We start from the raw sequence: 24,480 nt of genomic DNA on the forward strand, positions 1-24,480 counted from the left end.
TTCCTGCTTTGACATCTTGTTATTTTTGCTGTAAAAAGGGCCTAATGGCATCACTGTGCCATTCATTGTTTTTCATCCTATGACATCATAATTTCTGCTGTGATGAGAGACCTATCGCATAAAGGAGTAGGTACCTCTCCTATAACATTCACCAGCGTTTATTCGCCAATGCACATTGGAAAAAAAATGTATTATGCAAACTTTTAATTTGATAAACCCGGTGATTTAGAACAAAAGCATGTGTGTTTTGCTGACAAGACGCAACAGCTCGGGTCATCGCAGACGAGCTGCACCTCCCCTCCGTTTGAAAGTGGTGTTGGAGTTCAGCGACATTCCTAATATGGACTGGAATCTCAAGATATTAGACAGCTGTGGAGATATTCAATACGATCACTGCAAAGGAGCGAGTAATCTGAACTTCTCTTGCAAGTTTTGGGACTAAGACTGCTGTTGCTGTCAGAAATCACAAATAAACGAGCGAAGGTCATATTTTGACGGGCATGTGCCACAATTAATAAATGGTATAAAGGCGAATGTCGCTCTTTGACTTGTAATGCTTGGTAAATAATTGTGGAAACGGAATGATGACAAAAATAGGCAATTCCACTGTTAACTACTTGTTGATGTCATAGTCTGTACACGTATATTCATGTAATATGCATTATATGGTGGATGTTATGCGTTGCGGAGTAGAAATGTTATCTATCTTTTCGGCTCAGTGACATCTTTGCGCTGTTTTGTCACGCAGATCTAGTTTTGACTGGTTTGATCCAGTCCTCTGAGCATGCGCACTCGGTGTAAACAGGAAGAACCGACGGAAAGTAGGGTAAATCCAGAGAAGAAAATGATCGCACCTCAACGAACGAACTTCTTGTTTTCTTTTTTGTATTAATTGACATACACGATGTTCTGCTCGACCTGATTGCAACTCCCGACCACATCTGGTAAAAGCAGTCGCTAAATTTTTCAAGGAAGAATCGCTAATATCGAGAGCTCGCTAACGTTTTGCAAACAGTGACGCGATTTGTCTCCTCCGGGTTTTGTTCGTCGAATCTGACCCGACTTTTTTTTTTTTTTTTTTTTTTTTTTTTTTTTTTTAAAACATCTCCGCGGTCGCCGGATCTGTCTTGAAATTGTTGACTCTGCACCGAGGAAGAAAAAAAAAAAATCTCGAACGATGGTTCAAAAAGATCAGACATTGGAGAGTCCTCCAGTGGACGGTGAGCCGAGCCCCAGCCCCGTCTCCGGAGAGGCTTGTGCAGAGGCCCCCGGCCCGGTGGAAGAGTCCGGGATCGGAGTCGAACTGACGGGCCACAGGAAATTTATAAGCGGAGTCGTGGAAGGTAATGTTGGGTACAGATATATATATGTGACATTTGAGCCAGATGCTGCAGCAATTCATCTTCCTCGGGGGGGGGGATGATTGTTGTTATATCAGTTGGAAGTCATTAGGTTGGATGACACCTTCAAATCATTCACAAATCGATAGTAATTTTCTTTTGTTAGTGTCATGAATTCAATTTTCTGTGCTGTTTGACTTTTAGTCCGACTATGTAAGAAAAATACTTGTGTTTGCCTTCATGAAAAGAATTTAAGATGACCATTTGTCTCGTATATATCTTATATAATGATTCTTTTTTTTAAATTTTATTTTATTTATTTTTTTTACATTGAAAGAGCAAAGGTGATCAGGAAATGTACATATTCAGCCCTGCAAACTGCATAAAATCTGACTGCATTGTTTGCTCATGCAGGCTTTTATGGTCGACCATGGACAATGGAACAGAGGAAAGAGCTGTTCAGGAGGTAATGTGCATTATTGAAACACGCATGTCAATGATATAGCCGGATGATTTGAGTTTTGATACTGATTTTGTGGAACAATGTTTTGCACAGGCAGCAGAAATGGGGCCTGAACACGTACCTTTATGCACCCAAAGATGACTACAAACACAGAATGTTCTGGAGAGAGCTGTATTCAGTGGAAGAAGCAGGTGACTACTCAGATCAGATCTGTCCTGGGGCAAGGAAAATAAATAATCCTTGTCAGCCAAGTTAAAGGTTAAATGTTTTTGTTTTTTTATGTATATATAAAAGCACAAGAATGTGTTAAATATGTGGTTTTCATCCTATTATCTCTTAGAGCAACTCATGACTTTAATTGGTGCTGCTAAGGAGCATGGGACAGAGTTCATCTATGCCATTTCCCCTGGATTGGACATCACCTTCTCCAATCAGAAAGAGGTTTCTGCACTCAAGAGGAAACTTGATCAGGTATTTTGTGTATCAGTAGTTTAAACGATGTGTTAAAACATATCTTCAAGACTTCCATGTGTCAACTACTTTGTTAGATTTGATGTCCAACCGACCTCTTTCCCTTTCAGGTTTCTCACTTTGGCTGCAAGTCATTTGCCTTACTTTTTGACGATATTGACCACAACATGTGCCCCGCTGACAAAGAAGTGTTCAGCTCATTTGCGCACGCTCAGGTTTCCATTACCAACGAAATCTACCAGTATCTGGGAGAGCCAGAGACCTTCCTCTTCTGTCCCACCGGTACCTCATCTCTGAATTCTTTGCACATTTTACACAATTGTTTGATCTGCTTATTTATTCATTATTTGATTGTTTTGTTGCCTTGAATTACAGAGTACTGTGGAACATTCTGCTACCCAAATGTCCCTCAGTCCCCCTACCTCCACACAGTAGGAGAGAAGCTACTGCCTGACATTGACATCTTATGGACAGGTGACTCTTAACACCTTACTGTCACATGACTAACATCATTGCTACTGATGGGCGTACAGTCATACGTGTCAAAGTCAAAGATTAAAACAATTAATCAGGATCTGTTGTCGTTTCTGCAGGACCCAAAGTGGTATCCAAAGACATCACAGTGGAGTCTATTGAGGAGGTGTCAAAAATCCTAAGAAGAGCCCCTGTAATCTGGGACAATATTCATGCTAATGATTATGACCAGAAGAGGCTTTTCTTGGGTCCATACAAGGGCCGCTCCACAGAGCTCATCCCCAGGCTGAAGGGAGTCCTCACTAATCCCAACTGCGAGTTTGAATCAAACTTTGTAGCGATCCACACTCTGGCCACCTGGTACAAGTCCAATATGAATGGGGTGCGCAAGGATGTGGTCATGAGTAAGTATGATCCGAAAGTGTACAAATCTGCAATGTTTTGATGTTAATACAATGTAATTTCTTTGTATGAGGTAATCATCGATGTGCTTTTCTGCATTTGTTTCTTTATCTTTATGCCAGCCGATGGGGAGGACAGCACCGTGTCCATCCAGATCAAGTTAGAGAATGAAGGCAGTGACGAAGAGCTAGAGACGGACATGCTGTACAGCCCACAGCTTGCCCTCAAACTGGCTCTCACAGAATGGCTCGGAGAGTTTGGTGTGCCTCACCAATACAACAGTAAGAGCAATATTATATCACATCTCTGTTATTAGGAATGTCACTTTGAATACGCTTGTGATACTTAAACTGAAGAACACAATGCAGTGAGACTCTACTCTTTCAGGCCGACAGGTGCCTCAGAGTGGTGCCAAAAGCACAGCCATAGATGTATCATCCATGGCAGCTCCCTCTCTTTGCTCCTCCACAACAGTCACGACTGTGTTCCAGCAGCCCATCATGTCTCCCGCGATGCCTCCTCTCTGCCTGGATCCACTGTCACACCCCATGGCAAAGAGACCTCAGGAAGTAGAGGAGGTGAGGTTTACTGATTCTATGAGACTCTTTTGCTTCTTTTAGAATTCAAGCTCTTTGTTAACATGAATTTACTGTCATTTATATAATAAAAAAAAAAAAGAATTCAAAATCAGGCCCTTTATTAACTACACAGCTAACTAATGACTGCCAGTATTAATGCACACCCCATCAATCCTTCTCTCTGATCCCGGACGTTTTTTCTCTTGTGCGGTTTGGTGCGACACAAGCATCCGTAAACGGTTCAACAAGGGTTTTTATACCGTGCCTGTGCAGGTGGAGGTGGAGGTGGAAAAGAAGGATTCAGATGAGGAGCCCATGGAGATGGTGGTGGAGAAGCAGGATGAGCCAGAGCCAGAAGCAGAAGTTGACTCAGAGGAGAAGCACGTTGGCCCTATCTTAGCTGACAAGATGGCTGAGGACTTGAAGCCTATGGATACAGACAAGGAGAGTCTGGCAGAGTCCAAGTCCCCTGAGGAGTCAATCCAGGAGGACTCTGGGAGCGATATCGCACCTATGCAGACAGACGATCAGCTCAAACAAGTGCAGCAAACCTTTGTGAGTTTTTTTTTTTTTCCCTCTTACGTCTGCAATTGAAGTCAAACCCTCATTAGAATTCCTTATTAAAGTCTAGTTATTTGTGTTGTCAGGATGGGTTTGTGCCTGGGCCCAATGAGAAGCCGCTGTTCACAGCAGAGCCCCTTACACTTGAGGACCTGAGCTTGCTGGCAGAGCTCTTCTATCTGCCTTATGAACACGGACCCAAGGCCGTGCAGATGTTAAAGGAGTTTGACTGGCTCCGAGCCAACAGCAGCGTCGTTAGTGTCAACTGCAAGAGGAAGGAAGATGAAAAGGTGGGTGGACTCGGAGGAATAAACGCATGGCGTGAGTTTAGAGAACGACGTCTATGTAAGGAAACTAGTCCATTATTAACTAAACATACTGGTGATAGTGCTGAAAACAAAATGGTGGCTGTGTACTACCAATACTGTCCATTGGGTGGTGTCATTATGACAGCAAATGGAGTGTGCGTTCTCCACAGAGCATTGCCCTGTTTATTTGTATCAACGACAGCTTCCCTTATTCTACCTGCTGCTTTTTTCTTAAATGCCATTTTGACATGTCACAGTAGAAAAGCACAGCTGTAAATATATAAATGAATGATGTCATATCACCACAGTCAATGTGCACAGGGACAGTTAACCAAAACCCCTGTTAATGTTACAAGTCAAAATGTTTGCTGTGCAAAAAAAAAAGGCTCATTGCAAACCGCAATGATTTAGTGCTGTTCCTTTTTTAACATTATTTATTCTTATTTCCGATTCACTTTGTTGGACGCAGGTCGCAGAATGGCAGTCAAGGGCCGAGAAGTTTGAGGAGATGTGTTGCTCAGTCATCCAGATGTTCACACGGCTGTCTAATACAGCCAACCGCACCATCCTGTACGACCTCTACCCTTACATCTGGGACATCAAGAGCATCATTTCTATGGTCAAGTCTTTTGTCCAGTGGCTAGGTATGTATGAGGGAAACCGCAGGGCCCTTATTCTTAGAGAGCAGTCCAGTACCAGATCTGATCAACTCTGGTAATCCTGACTTTTGTTATTCTCAGAGACACCATAACACACAAATCACTAAAACACGTAAAAAAAAAGAACGAGAGAGAGAGAGAAAAAAAAAGAGGTAATATAGAGCAAACACATTATTTAGCTGCATGGATTCTGTTGTATTTTAAGGAGGCAAAATCATTTTCACACGTTTTACAGTCTGCTTAACAGATGGTAATATTACTGATCAAAGACTCAGAGCTGTGTGGCTCCTAGAGATCTGAGGCACCGCCGGTATGCAGGGTGACGATCTGTGGCTAATAGCCCCAGATTAAATGGATGGCTGTTTATCATAGAGCAGCTCAGCAACAGGTCAGGCCAAATGCATCACCTCTCGAAAGTTAGGATTCTATGAATTGCTCCTGCGTCACACATGTTGACTGTTTTTCCTTCTTTTTTTTTTACGTCGGACTGAATGCCGCTTGCACTGCGCAGCATCCCGCCCATTTATTCCATAACAAGTTGCTCCATATCGATGATGTCTAAACTGGGTCTCTGTGGAAAATGTCCCAGCAGGGTTACTGCTGCTTGCTGTGTATCCAATAACATCGCTGCTGCGTTCCCACACAGCTACACTTGCTGCCATCTCTCCGTCTGTGGGGATGGGCGCCAGGGGGGAAGTCCCATCCCCCTCCCCCCCTCCCTCCCCCCCTCCTCCATGGCCTAGCGCGCACGCGAGCTTGGAGAGCAAGTTGACTGACTCACTGTGGAAGGCCATTCTGGTGCATAAGCAAAGAAACACAAATATCCGACTTGTTGTTTACAAAGAAGCACATTAATATATTAAATGAAGTTTTGTGCTGTAGTCTCTAAAATGAGGCTATTGTTTGATTGTAACACTCTCCAAAATATTTGCTCAGTCTGTATCAGGGCGAGATCCATCACCTTGTTAAAATGAAGCCATCCTCTTGTCTTTCTCTCCCTCTGTATCCCTCTTCCTTCATATCACGTTTCTCTCATTCTCCCCGATGGTGCGCTGTGATACAGTTCGAGTGACACCCGGCAATAACGTCTCCATCTTTTTTTTTGGAGTGTTTTTGGTTAGTAGTCTGAAGCACCAGCATGGCCTGCAGGTTACTTCCTGTAACCCAGTTTCATTCACAGGTTTCTGTCCTGTCCGGCTTTATGGTAAAGCTGAGGTCTCTCACCCACAGTACACAGCAGGCAGCATACCCACACTGGCAAAAACACAGGGGAAATCCACAGCACTGGCTTAACGCATCAGTAAATGCTCTTAAACACTGGAGCCTCCCTGAGGAAATAATCAATATAGTTATCTTTCGATATTCTTTTTAATAACTGCAATGTCATTAAGTGTTGACTTCTGCTGGTGCTATTACCAGGTTTTTGCATTAGGCCCCATGTTTTCCCCTGAATAGAAGCTGTGCAGCCGGCACTTAGTCACAACCTCCCTGGTTATTGTACTGAGAAAACTTACTAATAACTATTTTCTACTGTTTTCTCCCCTTACTATGTACAGATGGAAGAATCCACAGTACAAGTTTCTACTGCTATTGGATCGACTGTGGCCGATGTATGCACAGTGCAGGCGTTGTCTCTTTCTTTTGTTCATGTTTGAAATGGATTTATGTTAATTTTTTCTTTAAACTAAATTTAATAATGTAAAAGCCGGATTTGGAAGAAAGGAAGCAGCAATCCGGATGAAGTCACATTTTGCGCAGCGATTTGGGTTTGAATTCAAAGTGTTAACTCCCAAATTTCTCTCTTTGGCAGCATCTCTCTAACTTGTTTTTTTTGTTTCTGTCAGTAGGCCTATAGAAATGGCTCAGACCAGCCTGATGCACCTACTCAAGGGAATAAACGCTTGGCTTTTAAATTGAACAATGCTCAAAGAAATTCACCCTTCTCAGGAATATTTCTTGTGTGCTCACATACGCAGTGGCAGGACCATGAAAGAACAAGTGTTCATGTTTTCGGCATAACTGCGATTGTTTTAAGACGGTGCAGTTTGAATAGCATCCAGGTGGTGTAATCCAATCAACCTTTAGTCCTTCTTGTGGTTTGTAATTTGGGTCGCCAGGTTCAGAGTTCCTTCCCGTGGGTGCATCTGCGTGCTGTGTCGTGTCAGCTCGTCAGGAATTGTTTTAGGTGCCAGGATGAGGTTCGTACGTAAAGCTGTGGTAGGTGTCCTGCCCACGCGCTGCATTTGTCTGGTCACATGACAGGGCTTCTCGTCAACCATGGGTTGACTTTGTTAGCAGCAACGCTACTGTGTACAGACTCCTAGAGCCCTGTGTGCTTTAGATATACACCCCTCTGTATATGCTCTGACCCTGCAGTGTATCCCATTTTCGGTCTGTCTTGACTGTTGCTTTTAGTAGCAAGCCGAGAGGCCCTTTAACTCGGGGAGTGTTTCGTGCCACCTCTCGTTCTGTCTTCCTGGTTTTGAATGACTCATGCTCCCCCGTCATGTGACAAGGCAGATAAGATGAGAATGTGACTTCACACGGGGTGCCAAGATCAGTGGGGTGACGGCAGCTAAAGCTTACTTTTGTTGCCCATAGACAGCATGGGTGAGGGTTCTGATGGTCCATGTAATATTTGAGTAAGTCTGTCAGCTTTTTAAGTGAGTATTAGTCTTTGTGAAACAACAAGGATGAATTCAAGACCTGCATACCATGTTATGTGGAGCTGTGCGATAATATTGTATTGACACAGAGAATTTTAAAAAAGGTGCAGAGCTCACGATTTTTTTTGGGAAAAATAATTTACATCTCGCACCTGATTTTCTTCTTCTTACAAACAGAAGCTTTAGGTGCTTGAGCCCCATTTTATCGCAAAAATATTTCCTCTGAATATAAATTTATTCCAAATTAGCTCCTTTTATGTGTTAATGATTAAAACCAAATAAATTTATTTCCATTGATAATGCTACTAGATACATATGACCCCCTTCATTCCCATCCCCCCACTCCTTTCATCTGTGTCAGAGAGCCCCATCCTGTGGTAACAATGTCCGCTTGGCTCTGCTCCTAACAGGGTGTCGTAGTCAGTCCTCAGCACAGTTCCTTAGAGGAGACCAAGAGCCCTGGGCCTTTAGGGGAGGTCTAGCAGGAGAGTTCCAGGTATCTAATGCACTGAATTTACAGCAATCAAATGACAAAAAAAAAAAAAAAAGAAGAAGAGTGCTGTGAGCAAAGGCGACACTGGTAATATGTGCGTAGGTATGAAGGGGTTTGGTCTGTCGAAGGTGAGCTGATTGTGATGGGTCACGCTTCATAGCACGCAGGCTCCATCCCCTTCACTTGCTCTCCAAAACCGTTTGTGTCCTCGCATTACTTTTGGGATGTTCTCAATCTGTGTGAGGGGAATGGGCGACCTGAAACCCGTCCTAACAAAACTGTCCCCAGCCAGTGTTTGGCACGGCATTTTCTGATTGATTAATTTTAGTTTCTTTCAGCAACTGCCCAAGGAGATGCTGCTTTTCCCTGGCGCACGCAGCGCAAGCGAGCATGGCTAGGTTTTATTTTCATGACATCTCATTTCTTTGCAGGAACGCACAGCGCACAATTTACCAAGTCAACCCTTTGCAAAGCGCACGCACAAGCATCGCAGCGCCAGCGAGAACGCAAGCATGTATGCAATGGGAAAACTCCATGATCAAATACACCTTTCCAGTCTAAAACAGTGTCTCTAACCAAGTCTCACAATGGCAACTGAAATGCTATCGAGTACCTCAGTTAGCCCCCATTCGATTTGCGGTTTGGTTTTCTTCCTGGAGTTCTCTCTGTCTTTCTGCGCTAGCATCATTATTTTTCTCAACAGGAGGGTCCTGCGCAGCGAAATATTGCGATGACTTATAAAAGGGAAAGGAGCATCTCCTTCAGCCAGTAAAACCTTAGTCAGACCAAAATACCACCCGCGCTTTATTATATTTGAAAAGCAAATATGTCTGTGTGTGTTGTGCTATGTTCCTTAAGCAAAAATGAGAAAGATGTGATGTTTGTTCTCGTTGTCCACTGTCAGATCAACAAGGAACACCAGTTTAAGGATCAATGTTTACTTTGTAATATTTGTTATTCCAAAAGCACTTTGCTGTCGTCTGTGGTTCCTTTTGAGTTGATAGTGGCTCAACTTAGCAAATGCACAGTGAGGCAATCAGTCAGCCAAAGCAGCACACCAGCTTTTCGCAGTGACACTAAGCCTGTTTGTTTTGATACCCACAGAGATTGTTGCCAATAGATGGGGCAAACGATCTTTTCTACCAACCTCCACCGTCAATGCCAACCTCCAAAATCTATTCCATAAGGCCGTACTTTCCCAAAGATGAGGTAAGAGGCTTTTTTTTTTGTGTGTGAGGTTGCTCATGACCCTGTGTATCTTTTTTTTCTTTTTTTTTTTTTACAACAACTCAAGTATTTCATAATTGAATGAATGATGTTATAATGAAATCATTACGTTTCTATGGCTTGAGAGATGGTTTTGGCCAGATGCTAGTATTCCCGGCAGAGCTAGCCTAGTTGAAGCTGTAAATCGTTTGCCCTTAATGTGCCGCAATCATCTGCTATGTAGAGTTCATATATGTGTCGAATGTAAAGGCAGCTTCAGACTATGTTTTTCCAAAATTGTCTCAACCACGGTGATGTTTTTTTGGCATTTTTGTGGGCTTAGCTTTGGTGTTTTATATCTGGTGTCAAAATGTGTCACAGTTGCTCAAGGCATTCTGGGTGTGTCAACTCCTCCGCTACAATAACAGCTGTATCTGTGTCTTTTTTCCCGCAGGCTGCAGTTTATAAAATATGTAAAGAAATGTACTGTGAAGGAACGGAGGACGAGCCGTTCTCCGACGACGATCCTGACCTCATAGGAGACAGGTTTGTTCACAATCAGTCCTGACCGAAGCATGGACTGCAGTGTTTCTCTGCAGTGCAAATCCTCATGCCTGACACAATCCCCACTGTTTGTTCACAGGTTAGTAGGAGGTCTCCTGACACTGAGTTCAGACTATGGCTTTGTGCTCGAGGATGATGAAGGGATCTGTGGTTATGCTCTTGGCACAGTGGATGTTAATCCTTTCATCAAGAAATGCAAGTTGAACTGGATTCCCTTCATGCAGGAGAAATACCACAAACCCGACTGTCAGAAGGACCTCACAGAGGCTGAGGTACGATCTTCATCCATCTCTCTTACTGATCAGGTAACAATAGCATTATCTGTGATTGACTTCACAATCTCTGTCTGTCGCCCCCGTAGAAGATGATGCTGAGTTTCCATGAAGAGGAGGAGGGACTTCCAGACTCTTTCCTCTCCAACTTCCCCTCTCTCATCAAGGTTGACATTCACGCCAAAGTCACTGACCCCAGCGTGGCCAAAAGCATGATGGGGTGTCTGTTGTCTTCTATCAAGGCCAACGGTAGGTGGCAGCTATCTTTAATCATGACAACAACGTCTCCGTCCCAGTGTGTTGCCTAAAATAAGGTTTATTCTTGAAGTTTATTTAGATTATTCGCTCTGCCTACATGTTGCTGAAGTGTTTATTGTTAACTTAGGCCGACAAGTGATTTCATTCAGAATCCTAATGTCTACATGAAATCGTTCTGAGGTGAATCAGTATTTTGACATGTCACTGCATCTGTGTTTTTAAAGCTGAAAACGAGCAGGCTCACTTATCTTATCACCATGACATGAAGGTGAAAATGAGCCCAAAGTCCAAAACAACAAGCATGTTTTCATCAGAGATAGTTTTATCCATGTGATGGTAGAATGCCTCTTTCTGATTGTCGACTGTACGAGTAGACTTTCATGTCCATTCAGCCAGTAAAGCGTGTCTCACGTATACAACATTATGTCATCCAAACCACACTCTATAAAAGAACTTGCTGATGAGGTAAAAAGAGAGAAAAGTATTTTTTTTTTTTTTTTTTTTTTTTTAACTTTAAGAAACAGAAACTATCAAAGCACCCAAAGTTTTCCCTCCTGTGACAGAAATCTTGAACCAGTCTATTGCCAATTTTTCAGGGGTTACAGTTTAAACTAATCATCAGTTTACTATTGCTAAGATAGTTTTGGGGATTTAGTGCGCTGACTTACCTCTTGTTTCTCTTTCAGGATCCCACGGTGCATTCTGTAAGGTGCGCCAGACTGATAAGCGAATGTTGGACTTCTATAGTAAGCTGGGATGCTTCGAGGTGGCCAAAATGGAGGGCTTTCCCAAAGATATCATCATTATGGGACGCAGCCTTTGAGGAAACGTGCCGTTACACTGAACAGACAGAGAAAGAGCAAGTCGACACAGCTTAAACACGATGATTTTATACTACATTGCCATGTGGGCTCGCCCTGGGAGACCTTTTTTTTTTTTTTTTTTTTTTTTTTTTTCTTCCCTAGGATTTGTGTACAGAAGCACAGCAGCCGCACACAGATTCCTTGCGCTGCCCTTTAGACGTTACGGCTCTGTTGGATTCAGCAGACCCGAAACCTAAAAGATCCAAGGAGTGATCTGTAGTTGCTCCTGTCAGTAACATGGAAGTGGTATTAATTTCTAGGGTCCCGCTAATCATATACCTCCAGGAGGAAGGAAGAGATAAATCCATAAGCCTTTTTCTGATTTAATCCAGTAGCCATTACGTTGATATTACCCGCATGCCCTAAAAAAAGTGTCTGTATCTGAAATGGAGGCAGAGCTGAAAAATGAGGGTGGCCCACATCTCGGGTAGTGACTTACTACCCCCCACATCCTGCTTTTCCAGCTTTGACATAGAGGAATAACATAGACATAAGTGGGACACCTTTAAACAGGATGTGAGGTGCTATATGAGAGTTTGCCTTTCATCGTCACATCGTGGTTTTTTTCCATTGCTCCACACCAGATTCAGAGGCCTTTTTAAGTGGCGCGTTTCTAACAAAATGGATGTGAAATGTTGAGTTTGTACAGATGAAGGGTGGACTATTGTAGCTTTTGAGGTTTGTGAAACCCTGAATAGAACATCGCCACAGACCAGCGATTTGATGGGAGTCGTTAAAGACTCAAGCAGGAGGTCCTCTGAGTTTCTATTCAAGTAGTCGTAGACATTTGGGAGGCAATAGAAAAGCTTCCACAAGTTTACAAACATGGTTCTCAGCTTATTTCTGCTTTTCCTTTTTATGATGCATATTTTTTTTTTTTTTTTTTTTGCTAATTTCCCCTTCAGCTATTGCCTTTTGGTTCTTTGCCTTTGGATTTTAGGTTTTTAGAGCAGACCCCGTTATCTTCTGAATCAAGGCTTTCTTACATGTGTCAGTCAGACAGAGATGGGTGACTTTCGTAGGTTGGCATTGTTGTTGCCCAAATTCCAGAGATGTAGCCTGACACTTGTTATTTTTGCCCTACCAGCACAGAAATCTCTCAGTATATCTAAGCGGACTTACTGAAAAGCTCAAAACGTACCATGACGTTATGTAAACTTATACATTTACTATATATTATTGAAATTGTACGTTTTGTCTTTCATAGGTTTGTTTCCAGTTGTTTAAGTAGTTCAAATGTCAAGTCCACTTGGTTCCTCTTAAAGAGAAAGAAATTGAACACTTCCTGATTGCAGTGGGACCAAAATGTTCTGATGTGCTGTGAAACATTTTAACATCTTTTTTTTTTGGCAACAATTGCTTTTGTTAAAATGATCCTAAAAACTTAGAAAAATTAACATCCCACTGTCATAAACCTGCTCAATTCATAACCACTAATTCAACAGCGGACTTGTAATTTAAGAGGTAACTTTAGCTGCAGCTTCAGATGTACTGTGTCAACAAGTCGTTGGTGAATACTCAGTTTACATCCGTCATCCCTCCATGCATTGTTTCAACACTGCATACAAATGAATGTATTCTCAGTTGAGCCTTGGCAAGAGCTCTTAGGATCACATCAAAGTGGCGCTGGTTCCCACACCGTTCACCTGCAGCTGAGGGGGGGGTTTGAAGCAGAAATTCGTTGGCCTTTTCCTATCTGTCCATTGAATGTTTTATACTCTGCATATTTCCCATTTGTTTTTGTAAATCTCTACCGTTAATTAAAAAAAAAAAAAGGAAAAAAAAAAAAAGCACTTTGAGTAATAGATAGGAGTGTTCTGTTGGTTACATGAGGATCATCAGTTGCTCTTCAGTAGCTGCCTGCCAATGTGATGTTGAAACTGTACATTCATAATGTGCATGAGGTGTGTTGGATTTGCTGTGGCGGACGTTAGAATAACCTCATGTGATGCTACATGGAGGACGAAGCATGACACTCACCAATGAGCATAATACTGTTGTACTTAAGACAGTTTGTAAACACTGTCAATCATAAAGTGTTATCATTTTGTATATCTTTATTAAAACTTGCCACCATTCGGTTTTACTTTAAAGAAAACGGGATGCTGTCCTTGTTACAACCCCCGGTCCTGTACAGCCGTCCTACCTGGCTCTTTCAGCAAGGCGTGAAAGTCCCCAACAAGACCTGCTGTTCATCGACTGAAACAGCAGCAGAATTTCACACTTGTTTTAAATGGTTCCTCTTACAGTTTGTTGATGCTTGAGCTTTCTCCTCTGCCAACCAGGTTTGATCACAAAAATGGGCTGTGACTGAGAGAAAGGGCTCCAATTGTACATTTTGAGTTTAGGGTTGGGGGGAGGGGGGGAGGGGAGGGGCATTAAAGTGACAGTTTATCATTGTACAATTTTTATGTAAGATACATAAAATAAAAAAAATCATATTAAGTGATTGAATTGCTGTTTGTTCTTTGTGTTGCACTGATGTGTCTGTGAGCCTGTCTGTACTGAAGGTTGAAGATTTATATCCCAATTACAGCCTGGAAAAAAAAAAATATGGTAATAAATTTGATTTATGCAACACTTTTTAAAATTAAGTTAGAAAGGTATTAACGGGTTTAAAATGTTTCGGGACTGAGGCAAATAAAATCAGGCAGAAATTATACAAATGAAGTCGGCAAAAATATAGATAGGACAACAAAGGTAATTAAACAGGCAAGATGCGTTGGAGTCAGAAAAAAGTGTTTGAAATCAATAATTAGTTATTTTAAAAAGATACCTTTTTTTTTAGAGGTGATTTAAAACGTGTCTCTGATCTTACGAGCCTCAGATTCTCAGAGCCTCTGAACACAAAGAAATAGGAAATTGTCTCCCATCTTAAAGAGGCACTGTTACTGAAACAAGTCCTGAACTAGGGGAATCATACTTAATTAAACGTAAAAACAAAACTTTGTTATTAGTGCAGAAAACTATATGTTCACAGGCTGCTCGGAGAGAGCTGGAATTTGATTGTTTAAGGTACTTGGGCAAAACAAATATTTGTAAATGCTGAAATATTTTTTTTTAATTCTAAATTCAATGTTGATGCGTGTTAAAATACACTTTTTGTTCCCTCTGCACAGTCCACAGTTACAGACTCTCAGGAAACATCAGTTTTAAGCAGATGATTTTGATCCTGGTGGCGGGTCTCATGAATCATTTGTTTATTGTTTCTGGTTATTAGATCATTTTGTTTTAATGACTAATTTGGGTTCAAATTTGTAGGTAAATCAGGAGCTCTGGCTCTATTGGTCTGTTTTGTTTTACACATCCATGGTTGGTCTGTAGGAGAGAGAGAGAGAGAAAAAAAAAAACACGACCAAACAGGCGCACAGTGATGACGCGTCACACACGCTCTAGGGTCGCGACGCGCTTGTTATTTTTTACGTGGAGGATTCACTTGGTTGTAAAGCGCCAACAGCAAATCCAACTTTACTGCTCTTGACAAAATGTCGTGCCACGATGATGACTCTCTGGATCTCGGACTAACCGGTCAATCGAAGTTGGAGAGCTTCCTGTTCAGTAAGAACATTCAAACACAGTTTACCACAGTTGCTCTGTGGGCGCACACGTGGGTCTCTGATGTGATGAACGAAACCTGCCTTCATTTTTTTTTTGTTTTTTTTTTTGTTTTTGTTTTTGTTTAAACTGCAACATATTTAAATTCCAGGGTTGTTGTTTCTTCCCAGGCTGCGAGTTGTCCTCTAAAGTTCCTTTCTACACTTTCCAAGGAGATGAAGAAGAGGAGCTGGAGCACTTCCTTGAACTCAGAACAGTATGTACCGACACGGCAGACACGTGCCTTCAATTCTGAACGTTTGCATTTGATTTCAACTTTAATGTAAAATCCATCAAATGACAGACGAGACAGATCGAAAAATTGTTTCTCAGTCCCACCGTGTTGCAAAATAAAAAGATAAAACCAGAAAAATAGGAATATGTAACAATATAACAAGACAACCACTGCAGTGTATATATATATATATATATATATATATATATATATATATATATATATCAGTGCAACGTGGTGCCAATACAGCTCCATACTGCAAAAGTTCAGACTTCATGGGGCAAGTGGGAGAGAGGGGAAAGAGTTCAGCATCCTGACCTCCTCATGGGCGAAGCTGTTCCTCAGTCTGGAGGAGGCTGCGGTACCTCCTCCCAGAAGGCAGGAGGCTGAAGAGGCCGTGTGAGGGACGGGTTGAGTGTCCCGCCAATGCCGACTGCTTTTCTCTGAGGACGCTGTAGACGTCCCGGAGGGAGGGGAGTGTGGGACCAACGATCCTACCAGCTGCCTTCACGATGCGCTGCAGGGTCTTGCGGTCGGAGGCGGTGCAGCTCCGGTACCACACGGCGATGCAGCTGGTCGGGATGCTCTCCACGGTGCCTCGGTTAGAAGGAGCACGTGATGGGTTGCTCCCGCTGGGCTTTCTTGGCAAGCGATGCAGTGTTGTTTGTCCAGGAGAGCTCCTCGGTGGTGTTCACGCCCAGAAATTCGTACCCATAAAGCAAAGTTTTGTGATGTAACGGCTGCACAGATCCCACCGTCCTAATCCGGCTTCGATTTGACTGGGTACATGTGGACTCAATGAATCTGATTCCCGCAGGTTTGCCTCGGAGAAGGTGCCAAAGAGGAAAGTAACGTGGTGGAGGTCACGGCCATGAACCACCAAGGGAAGACCATTTCGGTTCCTATCGCCAATCTTCACATCAAATGTCTGCCGATGGTACGTAGAAGGTCTTGAAGCAGACTGATTGACCACGCAGCAGAGCCTGAAGTTTGATAGCGCTTAACTTCACCTCTTCTGTCCTCAGGTGAGTCTGGGAGAGTTTGAACTGAAAGCGCCCGTGACCATGCGGCTCAAGGCTGGGACAGGACCAGTGACCGTCAGCGGGCTGCACCTCATTGGTAAAACTTGACTCCATTTTTCTCTTCACTTAAAGTCATTATCTAGTGGCCCACTGACAATAGTTCTGCTTTGCAGAGCCTTCATGTGACTGATATCAAAATGAGATGATCAAAATAAAAAAACAATTTTTTTTTACTCTTTGTTCGACAGAATAAGCAATTTGAATGTGTCAACTTGGACTTAAAAAAAATAATAATTAAAGTAACGGTTAGCTGCAGCCTAGTTTCACAAAGTCAGACCCTTCTCCACCGCTCTGGAGAGTTGTCTTGAGTCCGGCGGCACCCAAACATTATCCTGTTAAAGGGGGGGGGGGGGGGGGGGGGGGGGGGAATCGCTCTTGCTTCTTTGTATTTATTAAACCAATCACGATCGTCTTAGGCTACGCTAAACCCAGGACGCAGCGATGGTGCTCTGGCAAAATAGTGTCGGGGGTACTCGTGTTAGCGAAATATTTGCACGTGGGGAGGAGGGTCCTGCATTGAAATGACTACGTCACTGCAAAAGACTGAAAAATATCCCAGCAGGTCCGCCGTATTGTATAATTCGAATATTCGTCAAAACTTGTCATTGTCAGCATGGAGGTTTAGTTTTGTTGTTGTTTTCCGTTGCTACTGTGATTTTGAAAACGGTAGCATGCAGATAGCAGAAGTCCAAAGTTTTTCCATTTGTATGCATTTTTTTAAGCTGAGTTTTGATTTCTTCGAAGGAATATATTCTCTCCGTGTGCTAACGCAGCTCATGTTTTCTTGTCTTCTGGCTCTTTTTTTCCTTCTTCTACTGTTTAATGGCTGACAATAGCTCTGTAATTAGCCCTAAAGTCAGAACCATCCAGAAAGTAACTTTGCCCTGCAAAAGACCCAAACCGTGGTTGAGTTTGAGGCAGACTGAGACCACTTCTTTAGGTCTGATCAAAGTTTGATCATGGCCCAAGCCAAATTTCACACCTGCTTTTTTGGTTCGGACCAAACTGAAAAGTCAGATGGTTCAGACCAAACAAAGTAGGTGTGAAAACGCCCTCAGTGTTCTCCTTCAGAAAATGTTAATAGCTGGGCTACAATATGAAGGGTTGGCTGGAAAACTTTGCAAAGTATAATTTCAGTAAAAAAAAAGAAAAAAAAAAAAGAACTCTAACTTATTTCAAAGCTCCATGAATCAGGATCAGACACTTTCTTCTGCTCTCTCCACTGGGGTGTGTGCATGAACTCAACTGAGAGGGCAGATTAAAGCAACCTTCAGTTTCTGGATTTATGATACAATGTACAGTCCAGACTGCAAGTATTTAGATACTAACTTTTTTTTTATTATTCTTTCAAAATAAAATAAAATAATGGATACAAGATTAAAGTGCCAAATCTCAGTTTACATTTTCCAACCGTCTAAATACTTGCAGTCTGGACTGTAATACCAGGATTCAATTGAAGACAGGGATTTATCAGTCTACTGATGTTTTCAGCCTCACAGGTTGAAGAGTCCGATCTGTCTGAGGATGATGAAGATGAGGACGAAGAGGAGGAGGAAGAGCTCCCCGCCATTAAACCAGCAAAGAAGAAGCAGAGGCAGTAGGCGGACAGGTCACTGATGGATTTTTGGAGTGGCTCGCTCACTGATGTGTTTCAAGAAATACCAATATTTTGTACCAGACTGACAAATGTTAGAGTTCCTACTTCTTCCACAGCCACGTGACCACTTTGTGTGGTGGTAGCAGCTAAACGTGCTGTTGGAGGAAAATCCTGATTGGCTCTGGTGTTGTTGCCTCTCCGCGCCTCGGTTTCTCACTGCGAGCTCTGCGGTGTGTTTAACTGCGGCTAAGATATTCACCTGTAGAAGAACTGTTTTTTTGCTATCAAACGTTACCCACTGTTTTATACTGTACATGATGCAGTCACCACTGAAATGGTTTTATCGCATCAGTGCTGGAAACTGTCTTTTAGCACGAGTGGATCCTGGTTCTGTTTAAAGATACTGTTCTTATAAAAGTAAAATCAAATGTTTGTGTACCTGTCAAGAGATTAATTCATTCGGATTCAAGCTGAAAGGGGCACTTGGATTTACATATAGTTTATGAAATGCTATTTGCTCATGAGTACCTCCATCTCCAGTTGTTTGTAGTTGCAAGATACTGTTTTTCTATGTGATGTTTCAATAAAAAATGTGAAGATTTGTACTTACAGTAAATGCATCAGGAAAATACTTTTTGTTTTCAGTTATTCTCCTTTTTGATTTTGTATGAATAAAATAGTAAATTCCAGCGCAATACACAAACTATGAAAAGTTAATATATCTGCATGGTAGTGCCTTCTTTGGAACAAACAAGGCAATCAACCTTCATTTAAGCCCCTGAAAACTGTTCTCAAAATACAACAATGATTGAACATTCAAAAATTCAACATGAGAAATTCTCTTAAATAAAACTTCAGAAATAAAATCCATCCATGATCTATACCCATTTTATCCTGAACAGGGTTACAGGGGGGCTGGAGCCTATCCCAGTTCATGTTGGGCGAAGGCAGGGTACAACCTGGACAGGTCGCCAGTCCATCACAGGGCTAACACGTAGAGACAGACGGAAACAAAAACCATTCACGCCTAAGGGGAATTTGTAGAACCACCAATTAACCTGAAACGCATATTTTTGGACGGTGGGAGGAAGCTGGAGTACCCGGAGAGAACCCACGCAGGCACAGAAAGGCCCAGGACTGGATTCGAACCCAGAAACCTTTTACTGTGAGACGACAATGCTAACCACTGCACCACTGTGCAACCCAAACTAAAATCCATGATTCTAATTTAGGCACAAAACAGATTTTGTAAAGCTGAAATCGGCTGAATTCTGCTGCACAGACAGTTTGAATTCCATAGACATGTACTTTAGGATTATTCCCAACTTTAATTTGCATTTCTCTTTAGAAGTAATTGATAAACACTTTTGGAGTAATCTAATACACTTCAAGAGGAATCTATCACTCATTTGAAGAAGGTTATTACACACTGAGAGGAATTTATTACTCATGAAGTAAGCTATTACACATTCAGGGTATCTATCTTGTAATGCAGCAATCTGTTACATTTAAGAGTAATCTGTTAATCATTTGAGGTATATTATTCATGTTTATTAAGAAGAAGAAAAAAGAAGGTGACAACAATGTCATCTCTCTCCTCTCTGAGGGCAGGCTGATAGGAAAGTAGGACCACATCACGAGTATTAACTGCAGATGACATTACACTACCTGCTCTAAATTTGGTATTGTGTTTTTAAAGATCGGGGGTGTATCACCACTCTTTTGGGGTATTATTGGGTAGATTCATTGAATAATGCACCCATCAAGTGTGAAATCCCCTCGCAGTGTCAGGTGACAGATAGCAAATCCACGTGTAACAATCCTCCAACTAGTTAATGTCACCTTCACTGAGAGCAGGTGCTACTGCTTCTCATTTTCTGACTCATAAACCACATCCAACTGCTATACGCTGAGTGGGAGTTTTGTGAACCTTTAGGCCACTTTCATTGAGTGTAAGGATTTTATGGTCCAGCGTCTGTGCAGTGCATTAAGTCCTCACCTTCATGTAGAGGTTACATCCATGTCCAGGCCAGTGCTTGTATCTATAGTGGAAGAAAGAAGAAATTATACAGATTAACATAGAAAAAGCACGTTGTTTTATAGCATAAAATTTGTCTTACTTTCATGTCAAACTCCACCAATGTTTGAGGGACAGATATCTACTTACTGTAAATGAGTCCTGCTTTGTCATATATCTTAAACATACAGACAAATTTACTTATTTATATTCGATTTTATATTTCTCTCTCAAATTTATTTGTAATGTTTCCAATGACAATAGGCGAATATTATGAAATTTCATTTTACAGTGAACTATTTTGTCCATACGAACACAAAACAAAACTTCTCAGTTTGTGTAACAATACAAGTCTGTTCATCAACTATATTATATAAATATACACCATTATTTGTTTACTTACCTCACTGAAAAAAACTAAGTTTATTTGCAGGATCACTTTTGAATGCAGAAAAATGTCCATTTCTTGCACGTAAAAATAACTGACTCATTCATTTCAGAACATTAGGACAAGAGGCATTATAACTGCTGATCTGTGGAAGTATTTGAGATGAGTATACAGTACAGGGATGACTGACTTTTAATTTATTTTTCATCATCAATCACTGATGACTGGAAAGTACCATGAAGTACAATGGGAATAGTAAGTAACTACAGCTCTGCTCTAATTATGGTTTCTCTTGAAATGACAGAAAAAGCTATTGGTATATGATGAGACATAAGGTGATGCAGTTGGTACTGGTGACCACGGTGCTCAGAGACTCGAGCAGCACTTTTACAAACATGAACATGTCACACAAATGTGCGGTGTGGACTGTGGCTGTAGGGCCTGCTGGGCATAAAGGTTCTGGGCAAACCTCAAATGACATGCGTTCAGTGAGAGTCATAGTCCACCAGTGTTCGTGATGGTTGTGAGGGGCATGTCGTCTGCCTCCCCGCAGCTGTCAACCAGTTCTCTGACCTTGTCTGGTATGTTAATGGGGTAGGACAGTTCAACACTCTTTCATAGAAGCAACTCAGACCCTGGGAAAACAGGACACTGGGAACGTAGGACACTGGACCATAAGACCATGGGAACATAAGCTCCAGGACACTGGGAACACTGGACAGTGGGACCATAACACCCTGGGAGCATATTGTAGGAACTGTGGAACGTAGGACACTGGAAACACAGGACACTGGGAACATAGGAAGCTGGGAGCATAAGACCCCCGGATACGCTCGCATCCATTTGCTTTGATATTAACATGAGGACTTGCAGTTTAATGTAGGCCAAATAGATTGTGTTGGTGACCTCAAGAGTTTTGGCTTTTTCTGCCTACCATTTCACCCCCCAAAAAAGAATCAGGAAAGACAATTTTTGTTGCCAGTTTAACTACTGAAGGCAATAACATAAAGATAAACATACTTATGCATGTTAAAAATACACCGTAAACCTCAAACATAGCTTAAACGTTTTGAAACATACAAGTGTTTTTAGTAAAGCATACTACATTGTTATACATTACATTTACATAACAAGACCTATTCACCAACACTTTGAGAAAAGTACCCCACCCTTTAAAACAAAAAACAGTTAATGTACATGTTTTAACATATTGCTGACTTGAAAATAAATGTAAATTGCGTATTCTGTCTGTTCATTGAAAATACAGTGAACAGTCAGTGCAATTTCCATTATGAGAATGAGAATGAAACAAGAGTTGCTGGCCTAATTTTAAACCTACCGGTGGAACAGAAAAATACATCTTAAGGCATTTATACCTACAATACTGTTTATTTAGAAAGCCACTTCAAACAATATTTACGCTGGAGAAACTAACCTGCAAGGTAAAACTGCCGTTTGTCCGGTAAATATCTGGCTAAAACGACTTCCCTTGGTTGCCCACCAAGTGACGTCATCATAAGCAGACAAAGCCTCCATTGTGTAACCAAAATATTCATATATGCCGTGTGAATTTTTTTTTTTTTTTTTTTTTTTTTTATAAATGTAGGTATAGTTTCCTTTCATTATCGATTTCTATCATTTCTTCGCCAACCTTCAGAAAAATGTAGGCTCGTTGAGTTTTTTTTCTTCTAAAAATGTGGAGTAAAAGTACAAATGTGGAGGAAAATGGAAATCATAAATTGAATAACCATCAACTCAAAATTGTACTTACCCTACATGTGCAGTGCTGGAGTAAAGATTAGTTGAATACTTCAGTGTGTCCCTCCAGTGTAGGCCATAGTTACTATGGCAACAGCTGACTTTGTATTCCTTTTCAAAACCTGATACAGCTGTTCTCCACATAGGGACTCTGAAATGCCTGTCACATTCATATATAACAAACACATTTCCAGTGGTTCGAGTCACCTCCACTGCCAACCAACACTGTTTAAACTCTGCCTGTATCTCTTCAGCTGAAACTTGACAGAGGACTGGTTTATGTTACAATGATTTCCAAGAACAAAAATAGACCTGAAGATCAATAAACATTAGCCATGGATCTTTGTCTTTGATGTTTGTGCGCTCTGTGTGTGTGTGTGTGTGTGTGTGTGTACTGTGTGCTGGATTAGGGTTTTGGCACAGATTTCAAAGGCTTTATCAGATGAAGGTTTGGATTCTGCATGGTTAATGAATAGATACTCAGATAGGCATTATGCTGTTTGTGTCCGTTTTCCTGTTAGTGTTACTGCGAGGATTGTGTTCATGTCCAGACTAATAGCAGTAACAGCTACTTATTTTTTCCCCATATACTCTAGTACTTATTGCTTCTATGTCAGCCACCTTTAATATCCCCCACTGGACTGGCAGGATGGTTACGCAAGCTGCAAGCTGTGCAAATGTAATGTGACTGTGTCAATAACATTTATCAAAGTCCTGAGTTACAGAGGGAAACTCCACCCTCCTAAACTCTTCAGCTTATATAGCTACAGTACATCACCAGCATTCAGATCCTTTTGGGTCTGCGAAACATCCTTTGTTGTACATTTAATTTAATAAAATTTGACATCAATCTAAACTCAATAACCCACAATGAAAAAGTTTAAATATTTCATTAGAAAAATTTGCAAATGAATTAACGATCACTCAGATATCCCCCATTTGCAAAAGTATTCTGACCCATTGCTGTTTCCTGTTTGCTTTGATTATCCTCGAGATGTATCTAGAACTTGATATAACATCCTTCAATTCACACTGCGTGTCAGGAGAAGAACCCAAGGGGACCTCTGTGATAAAACTAAGGAGACATAGATTAGGTCAAGGGTAGATAGTGATTTCTAAGGATTTGAGTGTTCCCACGAGAAATGGTGGCCTTCATTAAGTAACCAGCAGGACTCCTCCTGGTGTTGGCCATCCAGCCAAACTGAATAAGTGAGCCAGTAGGTCTGCAGTCAGGAAGGTGGCCAAGATCCCAACAGTCACTGTAACAGAACTTTAGAAGTCCTAGAGGGGAAACCTGCCGCAGGAGCAACCATCCCAGCAGCACTTCATCAACCTTCAGCCAGGCTAGATGGAAGACCATCTGAGTAAAAGACTCATGACAACATGCATGACGTTTGCCAACCTGGATTTAAGGGACTCTGACAACATGAGGAGAAATGCTGTGGTCTTGTGGGACAAAAAAAAACAAAAAAAACCCTCTTGTGAGTACAATTTCAAGCACCATTTCTTTTGAACAGAGGGGGGTTCATGACCTAGCATTCCTACAGTGAAACACAGTGGTAGCAGCATTATGCTGAGACGGTGCATGGAGAAGTGCACGTTACCTGTGACCTTTCAGCATGACACAGACCCAAAGCATTTAACCAAGACAACGCTGGAGAGACTTCAGGTCACTCTGTGACTATTCATGCGTGACCCAGCCAAATACCTGACTTAAACCCCACAGACCTGCAGATCGCAGTTCGTAGACACCTCCCAGCCAATCTGCAAGAGCTTGTGGAGGGATGGGATAAACTGCCCACGTCAAGGTGTGTAAAGCCTGTAGAGATTTACCCAAGAACACACAAAGCTGTAATTGCTGCCAAAGGGGCTTCTGCAAAAAGCTGAAGACTGAGACTACTTATATGAAACGGATATTTGAGGGCTTTTTTTCACTTTGTCATTATGGATTGTTGAGCATAGACCGACCGACTGAATATCCATTTCAAACTGAATCTATACCGAAAAGTGTGCAAAAAGTGAAGTGATCTAATTACTGCATCTACAGTAACAGTTGTCTGTAAAACATCCTCTATTCTATAAAACGTCTCTTGGCTTGGCCAGCACTGGATCTGTGGCTACCATGCAAATGTTGCAGAGCTAATAACATCTGTGTTTGCAAACATTTGTCACAGTATCAAGATCATATAAAATGTAAACTGAGGAATATAATTAATAATTAATTCTGTGTA

At 41.7% G+C, this 24,480-nt stretch overlaps 2 protein-coding genes across 3 annotated transcripts; both read left to right on the forward strand.

The window, feature by feature from the left end:
• The first annotated feature begins 791 nt into the window (after positions 1–791).
• On the forward strand, positions 792–14,023 carry oga (O-GlcNAcase). Of its 2 annotated transcripts, none has more exons than XM_069144724.1 (18): positions 792–1,343; positions 1,755–1,806; positions 1,897–1,994; positions 2,144–2,274; positions 2,385–2,556; positions 2,650–2,748; positions 2,868–3,152; positions 3,273–3,431; positions 3,538–3,728; positions 4,002–4,283; positions 4,376–4,579; positions 5,067–5,241; positions 8,333–8,418; positions 9,520–9,624; positions 10,076–10,167; positions 10,265–10,457; positions 10,547–10,706; positions 11,402–14,023. In XM_069144724.1, the coding sequence occupies exons 1-18, from the start codon at positions 1,178–1,180 to the stop codon at positions 11,536–11,538; spliced, it is 2,787 nt and encodes a 928-aa protein (XP_069000825.1). In that variant the 5' UTR covers positions 792–1,177; the 3' UTR covers positions 11,539–14,023. The 2 variants fall into 2 exon arrangements, with proteins under 2 accessions (XP_069000825.1, XP_069000826.1); XM_069144725.1 differs by having other exon boundaries at positions 3,625–3,728.
• Positions 14,024–14,976: 953 nt separating this feature from the next.
• On the forward strand, positions 14,977–18,691 carry npm3 (nucleophosmin/nucleoplasmin, 3). Its single transcript, XM_069144727.1, has 5 exons — positions 14,977–15,136; positions 15,304–15,389; positions 16,225–16,344; positions 16,433–16,526; positions 17,981–18,691. Exons 1-5 carry the CDS (start codon positions 15,064–15,066, stop codon positions 18,088–18,090), a joined length of 483 nt encoding a protein of 160 aa, XP_069000828.1. The 5' UTR covers positions 14,977–15,063; the 3' UTR covers positions 18,091–18,691.
• Positions 18,692–24,480: the final 5,789 nt, after the last annotated feature.

Source organism: Embiotoca jacksoni, unplaced genomic scaffold (genome assembly GCF_022577435.1).
Source record: "Embiotoca jacksoni isolate LCO1_2020_lvr unplaced genomic scaffold, fEmbJac1.0.p SCAF_12, whole genome shotgun sequence".
Taxonomy (NCBI): Eukaryota; Metazoa; Chordata; class Actinopteri; family Embiotocidae; genus Embiotoca; species Embiotoca jacksoni.

What these genes read in the sequence shown, in the direction of transcription:
- oga (XM_069144724.1), top strand. Translation starts at nt 1,178, where the DNA reads ATGGTTCAAAAAGATCAGACATTGGAGAGTCCTCCAGTGGACGGTGAG. An exon ending in AGAGGAAGGAAGATGAAAAG is followed by an intron (nt 4,580 to 5,066) that starts GTGGGTGGACTC and finishes TGTTGGACGCAG; the next exon opens with GTCGCAGAATGGCAGTCAAG. An exon ending in GTCTAGCAGGAGAGTTCCAG is followed by an intron (nt 8,419 to 9,519) that starts GTATCTAATGCA and finishes TGATACCCACAG; the next exon opens with AGATTGTTGCCAATAGATGG.
- npm3 (XM_069144727.1), top strand. Translation starts at nt 15,064, where the DNA reads ATGTCGTGCCACGATGATGACTCTCTGGATCTCGGACTAACCGGTCAA. An exon ending in ACTTCCTTGAACTCAGAACA is followed by an intron (nt 15,390 to 16,224) that starts GTATGTACCGAC and finishes TGATTCCCGCAG; the next exon opens with GTTTGCCTCGGAGAAGGTGC. An exon ending in ACATCAAATGTCTGCCGATG is followed by an intron (nt 16,345 to 16,432) that starts GTACGTAGAAGG and finishes TTCTGTCCTCAG; the next exon opens with GTGAGTCTGGGAGAGTTTGA.